Here is a 7905-nt window from a genome sequence, read left to right on the forward strand (position 1 = left end):
CATTTCTCTTGCCACCTGATTGTGTTAGGTAGGATTAAAAAGGCAAGTGCTGATGATACTGAGCTGCCACTACCTGGCAGAAGAAAAAAGTCCAACGGAAGGTGTTTTTTTTTAAGTCAGAGATTGGTTTTCTGTTGAAAATGTGAGGGTTTTTGGGAGCAATCTGACTTCAACAGTAGTCCAGCTGAACACAGGTTTTGAAACTTGTTTTTGGTTTCTAGCCAGCTTTCTGTTAAGCAACAGCAGAGGCAGGGGAGCACCAGTGTCTTCCAAGCACTGTGTTTTATGCACTTTCTTGGTAAAGGAGGGTTTTCTGCTTAAATAAGACCTAGAAGCACTGGTTTTGCTTCTCATTAGTGTTAAAGGCCTCCAATAAGTTGCTCTGACCAGGCAAAGGAATTTTGCAATAGGACCAAGTTTTTCTTAAGAAAGAGAAAGAAAGATCAGAAACTGGCCTCTTCAGTATGGGGTTTTTTTCAGTCAAAATTCAGATTTTAAACACCTGCAGAGTAGAAGGAATCTTTTCTGAGAAAATGAATACCAGGGACTGCCTTGCACATCAGGATCATTTAATTTGCAATAAGTAGTACATCTGGTCCACTGGCCTCAGAAGCAAAAGAGCAACTTCGTAATTTCAATATTGTCCTGACCTCTTTCACCAGCATATCCGCGTGGGCTGGGAGCAGTTACTAACAACAATTGCTAGAACCATCAATGAAGTGGAAAACCAGATTCTGACCCGTGATGCCAAAGGAATCAGCCAGGAACAGATGAATGAGTTCCGGGCTTCTTTCAACCACTTTGACAGGGTAAGTCAGTGCTGACTGCAGCTACAAGCTTCCATGTGGACTGCACAGTGCAATAAGAAACAGGCAGTCACTGCAGGGTCACAGAAGATGTTTCCTTCTTAAAAGTGCCACTCCTATGGAGCACTCATTTCTGTAAAACTGCCAAGCGATTGTTAGCCTGGGAGAAGTATATCTTCACAGCAAACTGCAGAATTTCCCAGTAAAGCAAGAGTACGGAAAGGTTTGAAGGCTTTTTTAGGCAATTAGACTTTTATCCATTCCTCTCCAGAGAGCAGATTATTATTTTGATTTATAAAATTCTTGGGACCATCTGTTCTCCATTCTTCTATGTCATCTCTGCTATATCTGAGGACAGCCTGCCCTCAGAGATTGGCAATGCTTTTAAATTGCTGAACACTGGCTATTTCAGCCCTTCTCTAGTTGTCCAAGAAAAATAAACCATGGGGTCTTTTCTTAGGAGAGGGACCCATAAAGCCATGTAGATTTTATATTTTGGCCTTTATATCATTTGCCCCTTCCATCACAACAGTCTGAATGTTAATGCAGACAGAACAGGGGTTTCCCACCTTCAGTTATTTGATTATGAAGGCTTAACCTTGACTTCAAAAACTGTGTTTTCTTCAAGAAAGTCACTTCAAATTTGCCCCATCATCCTATCAGTAGCTTCCTTGATCTGGCCAGAGGTGGTGGCAGCAGGCAGGGGCTCTTCAGTGCTTTGGCACTGTTCTGAGCTAAAATTCTGCAGGATGGATGGGGATTCTTAGTTCCTGTAGTAGCTTGTGTATTGTTTGATGGGTACATCCAAACACTGGGGGAGCGGGCAATGAGCAAAGGGAAGAGCAGCTACCAAGCTGTGTTGTGCTGCACTGTACATCCGTGCTGTTTGCAGAGCTGAGCACTTGAAATAGCTTTGCCAGTCAAAGCTCCACCTTCTGTGCAGGTCTCATAAATACAGCCATAATGCTGCTCCCCTGAGCTTCAGCTGGTTTTCTTTGTCTGTTCCCGGGATGCCCTGACAGCTAAGCTTCCTTAGGTGTGTTGCCAAACATACTTGCCTTCACCTACTCGTTTAGTGGAACTTTTGACTATAAGATTAAGGCAATGCTTCCCACTGCCTCTGCCTGCTTACCTGCACTCTGGGTTACTAGTGAAACACAGGGCTTCTGACACTGGATAACAAGCAGTGATGCAAGTAATTCACTTGGGAGATTGGGATCTGAGCATCAGCTGTTTTTGTCATTCAATGCTCTCAACATGGGATGAGCTCTCTGAGAAGGAACTGTTCCAAGAGCATTTTTAGCACATCCTGAAATGTCATTGTGATATCTAATGTTGTGCACTTTTTATTTTTCTTCCCTGTTTTTCTATCTGCATGTCATTCTTCCTGTTCCTCTCTCCTCACCCACTGCATGGTGCACCTGTTTGTTATCCTTTCACCTCCCTTTGATCTCTTCTGTGTCTCCCGTCCTGCCCCACACCGTCACCGCACTGGCACTGCATGTCCTGCTGCCTGGCACACCGCATAACCAGGACCACTCCGGCACACTTGGCCCTGAGGAATTCAAAGCCTGTCTCATCAGCTTGGGTTACGATATTGGAAACGATGCACAGGTACTGAAAGCTAGTGGTGAACACAGCCAGATATTAAACTGTGAAAAAATAACAAGTTTTTTCCTTTCTTTTCTTGTTTGTCTTAATCCATCTGTTGTTATTCTTGTGTTTGACTATATATACATCACTTTTCTATAATACTTCTCTCTAAATGCACTTTGGTATCTATTCCTTTTTAATTCCTTAACTTTTTGTCTTGGGCGAATTCCTCTTATGTATTCGAACTGTTCTGCTTACTTCTGTGTCACTTTAAACTCCTTTCATTGTCCATTCCTCAATCTGTCTTGTTTAATATCTTCCTGCCCTTTTTTCATCACCATTATGTTTCTTGTGTATAAACTATTCCATATCAAAAAACACCTTTGCTTCTTCATGGTTTCACAAACTACCTTTCCTCTGATATTTTTCACTGTCCTGTAAATCCTTCTTCTATCCTATCCCTCCTGAAACTCATTCTTTATAATGTCTTCTGTGGGTTCATTTCTCCCTGGACTGGTCTCCCTTTTCTCTCTTGGTTTTTTCCATCTTTGCGTCATTCTCTGTAGAAGAAGACTGGTATGATGGATTGTGAAGATTTCCGAGCCTGCCTTATCTCCATGGGTTACAATATGGTAATGTAGAGCCCTCTGTCACTCCTATTCAAAGTGATTCTGTAGGCACCTTCAAAAATACAGGGAGAATGTGTGGTGAATCAAGGTAAATATAGCCTTATTTTCCAATATTGTCAGCAATGTTAAATCTAGTCTTAGTTGTACAAGTAAAATTCTTGTCTCACAGCTCTAGCCAAAGGTAAAAAAAGGAAATAATTGTCTAATTCCTGTATAGTTCAAATAAAAATTATGTTTATCAAACCATTCAGCTACTAATGAAAGAAGCAGTAAGCTTCCTCATATTGGCACCTGCTCTCTGTATAGCACACACAACCTCCCCCAGCCCTGAATATCAGTTGAAATCATTTGGAAGTACAAGTGACCTCACTTCTGAATACACTCAGAATGCTGCTCCTCTCATTCCTACCATTTATTTCACATCTCCTTTCCTGTACATATAAGTTCAAGTTCCAGTCATTCTCCCTGTAGCTTTTCCATCACCAGAATACCTGAACATTCAGAGCGGTAACATGTGGCACCTTGAGAGACATGAGCTAATAGGAAGAGCTTCACCAAAGACTGATGCTCATCCAATGGCAGGAGAAGAGCACAGTGCAAGCATAGTGATCTGCACTCTTGGTGTCTTTGCTCCTGATATCAGGCAAAGCGGTGTTTAATCATCTTACTCATCAGCCCAGTATAAAGAGACTCCTTGGCATAGCATGCCAAGACAGTAACATTTGATTAGGTATCTTAATTACTCTTGAAGGTATACTCTTCTAAATGGGTTAGGAGAGCCTGTTCCGAGGAGAAGATCCTGCTCTGCTCTCCCCTCCTCCTTATCTGGGGAGGAAAGAGTCCCAGAGATGATAACAGATGACCTTTGGTTTAAATGCAGAAAGAGATGAGGAAAACTGCTTTGGTTTCTGAAGCAAAACTTCTCTGTAGGATCTTCTCTGTAGAGACTTACTTACCTGCGCCACTCCACATATGCAAGTCCTTCTTTGCAAAGCCTGACTATTAAAGATGAGTACAATACTATGAAAACCACAGAGACATTTCTTCTGTTCTGTCAGCTGAAGAAAACTGTAGAAGTTCTCTTTTAAGTAAATGAAAGTAAAAGGATTTGAGGAGTTCAAATCTTCAAATACTGCTACAGACATCTAACACATGTATAGAGAAATCTGGGTCTTCCTCTAAAGTCAGCTGGTACTGTTCCCCAATAGGAACATTGTCCCAGAGCTGGATGTTATCCTCGGGCATAGCTGGCAATGTTTTATTCCAGAGGACAAATGAGTGGGAATTTGTACACAACAGCAAGCTAAAAAAGAACATCCTGATTAAAAAACTCCCAGAGATGGTTTCTATTTGGCTTTGTCTTCTAGCCTGTGAGATGTGCTGCTGAACTGTTTCTCCTCACTTTGGTAGCACTGCTGCCCAAATCCCTAGGCTTACATGCCTCTCTTGCTCTCCAGGGAGAGGCAGAGTTTGCCCGCATCATGAGCATCGTCGACCCGAACCGTTTGGGTGTTGTGACCTTCCAGGCCTTCATCGACTTCATGTCCCGGGAAACGGCAGATACGGACACTGCTGACCAGGTCATGGCTTCCTTCAAGATCCTGGCTGGAGATAAGGTCAGGCTCCACACCTTGGTTTCCTCTATCTGCTTAACTTCTGCTTGCTTTTTTCTCTTGTCTCTGAGAGAAAGTGTCAAGGGAAGCACTCTGCCATGGGAGGGTGTTTTCACAGGAACATTCTGTAGTGCTGGAGGAGTGCAAGGTTAAAGTGTGGGTTAATGAGCAGCCTGCTGAGGCACTCAAAAGTCCTGCTCAGCTGTCAGTCAGAACTTTGCAGCCCACTCTCGCTTCAACATTTTAATTAAAAGCTTGGTTGCAATTTGTTATTTTAAAATTAACAAGTTCAACAGATGGTTTTTGATTAGTCTTGAAAATTGTTCATTACTGGCAGCTGTAAACTTGAGATGACCTTTCTCAGATCTACATGTCACTATCAGTTGTTATATACGATCACTAGATTTTCATTGAGGATATGCTCTATCTGCAGGAGGAACATTTTTTAACCATAGAAATTGGTTGAATGTAGGAAAACTCGGGGTGATAGTAAAAGTATTAATTTTTGGAATTTACATCATTAGGGGAAGCAGCTGATAAAAAATGTCATCTTGTTTTTCTTATATAACAATGTACACTAATCTTTCATGTAACTGAACGAATAATATGTATATGTAATATTAACGCATCTCTTTATTTGCTAATGATTTTAGTTATCTCACATGAAACGTTGGATACCGTTTCTCAGATTGTAATGAGTTACCCTTAAATCCAGTACTGGTTTCCATTTTTCACTAAGAATCTTGTTGTAATCATAATCTAGAAACCCATGATACCTGTCCTTTAGACATATACCTGACCAAAGCCAGTTCTATTGTCTTTTGAGGCCTGAAAATTCCATGTTATTCAGATAAGCTAACCGCTGAATAAATAGGTACTTTGAGATGCAGTATTACTTATTAACTTGTTTACTCTGTACAGTGTGTTACATATAGTTTTCAGTGTTTAACATGCTCTGGTGACTGTAACATGAATTAATATTCCATTATGAAGAAAAATCCCTCATACCCCAGTCGTTAAAGTGAAAGGGAAAAAAAAATTTTAAGAGGTTACAGGAGAGAGAGGGATGGTGTGAAACCTGAGCTATTGCTCAGACAGACTGCAAATGGCCATGAGTCAGTTTGCTCAAGACAACATAGTGATTATGACTAGCAAACAGGCAGCTACTGTTACCTACTGAATGGAGAGAAGCCAAGCTAGGTCAGCTCAGTGCAGCGAGTCACCAGAAGCTGAATTTACATGAGTTTTGCTTGCTTATTAAAAATGCCCGCAGTGAAAGAACTGTTGCTGGAACTGTGGAAGCAATACAAAGTGTTTGCTTGTCTGCTGCCTGCATTGGTGAATTAGCAAGAGCTAGTGGGGATGGCTCCTTCCCTCTCCCTGAAGTGAGGGAATGGCAACTCCCAAGCAGCACAAGCAGCTGTTACCTCCTGCTGGTGAGCAACAACGTCCAAATTAAATTACTGCTTCCTCCCAGTGACTTTCAGCAGGACCTCCTTTGTCAACAGGAAGGCACAGTCTTAACACTAACAACTTGCCTGACTTACCTCCAGGTCTTTCTTTAGCTGCACCAGCATTTCTCAGGCAAAACCAATCTTCGTTGTAAAAACTATTTACTTGTCCAAACAGTAGGGAGGGGGAGTACATGTCCTCCCAGGGTGTAAGTGCAAGTGTACTCCCTGTGTGGGTGTACAGCACAGGTCTAGTTGTTGGGATCCTGTCCCTGAGTGTTGCCTGCTGCCCTGGTGGGACAGGGGGTGGTTGTTCCTTAGAGGAAGGTCAGTTTCCAGAAAGTAACAATTGCCTTATGATTTGTCCTCCTTGCAGAACTACATCACTGTGGATGAACTGCGGCGGGAGCTGCCTCCTGACCAGGCTGAATACTGCATTGCTAGGATGGCACCCTACAATGGCCGTGATGCTGTACCCGGTGCCCTGGACTACATGTCCTTTTCCACAGCGCTCTATGGCGAAAGTGACCTTTAACTTTTTTCTGTCCCACCACACGCTCCCTCCCCTCTCCCCCGTCCAACACACCCTATTTTCTCTTTGCAAAGCAACCTCTGCTCCGCTCTTCTTTTGTGTTTTCCTGTTTTGCTTCAGATAACAGATCACATTTTTAAGTGGGGGGGGGGAGGACATTGACATGGGACCGCCTACCTTGCCCTTGAAAAAACAGTTTACAAAATTATTTTGTGCAAAAAAGTTACGTTTTAAAAAGAACAGACATATTTTATTATAGAAAAGGGTATTTTTCTCCACCAGATTGAAACTGAAAAAGAAAATGTTAAAATATTGCACCAAATATTTTTTGTTGTGACATAGAAAGTCAAGCACAATGTTACATTCCATCCTTTCCAAAAAGAACCAAACTATGACAAAACTCCACTCGTTCTGTTAACTATTACATTTGCGTATGTCTCTCTTATCACGTTTATCTTGGGAGGGGGGAAGGCACACAAGTGCATGTGTTTGCTGGTTCACTCATTTCATGAAAATATTTTATGATAAACTTTTGAAATTGCTGTGTTTTCTAGGGAAAAAATAATGTACACAGCTCATGTTTTCATATTTAATTAAAAAATACAATACGGCTCCTATGTTTATCAGTGCACAACTTTTTTTGTTGCTGAGAGTTGTCTGGTTTCAGGACATGAAGCTTGAGAGTTGATAACTTTGATATTGCTTGTCACAAACCGTATTAAAAATTTCTTGTGATAACAACTCTAGACTTTATTCATTTGTATAGTAGAATAGTTTAATCCTACTTAGTTAAACATGATGAGGAGAATCCAAAATTAATGGTTTCAGTTGAAATTAGACTACATTTATAAGTATATTCTCAGCCCCATAGCCGTGTCATTCTTGCTGAATAATGTTGAAATTTTCACAGCTTAATGGCCACTTTAAATCCCCAATACACCCCTATCTTTAGAAGCAATATTCTTGTTACTCCTTAAAAACCAGCATTGAATTAGTTACTAGAGATGTGCAAACAACCACCATATCTTAAAACATCCATGAAAAATCCATCTACTGTTCCATGCTCAATATTGAACATCTAATTTTGATACCACATTTGACATCATAGATTCCTCCAGGGATCATCTTTCTATTGCACATACAAATGAAACCAGCCTTCAGGACCACTCCTGTGGGACTTTCATTGAGTCATAAAGTAACACACACACGCATGTGACCTGAAATTGGCAAAGGGAAGCATCTAATCCCTTCCAGCCATCTCATACTAGAGGTGCATTTCCT

At 41.4% G+C, this 7905-nt stretch overlaps 1 protein-coding gene across 3 annotated transcripts in view; it reads left to right on the plus strand.

Annotated features, from left to right (window-relative positions):
• ACTN1 (actinin alpha 1) overlaps nt 1-7365 on the plus strand; it is an 87354-nt gene extending 79989 nt beyond the window's left edge. The window contains exons 18-22 of one of the 3 annotated variants that reach the window (XM_066188238.1): nt 663-809; nt 2340-2420; nt 2966-3031; nt 4486-4644; nt 6469-7365. In XM_066188238.1, the coding sequence (XP_066044335.1) occupies nt 663-809; nt 2340-2420; nt 2966-3031; nt 4486-4644; nt 6469-6627 (612 nt within the window). In that variant the 3' untranslated portion in view covers nt 6628-7365. The remainder of the gene's footprint in view (nt 1-662; nt 810-2339; nt 2421-2965; nt 3032-4485; nt 4645-6468) is intronic. The other 2 variants (XM_066188236.1, XM_066188237.1) reach the window with 2 other exon arrangements.
• The last annotated feature ends 540 nt before the right edge of the window (nt 7366-7905 follow it).

This window comes from Chamaea fasciata, unplaced genomic scaffold (assembly GCF_029207755.1).
Source record: "Chamaea fasciata isolate MVZ Bird 193981 ecotype frontalis unplaced genomic scaffold, bChaFas1.0.hap1 SCAF_7, whole genome shotgun sequence".
NCBI classification, from domain to species: Eukaryota; Metazoa; Chordata; class Aves; order Passeriformes; family Sylviidae; genus Chamaea; species Chamaea fasciata.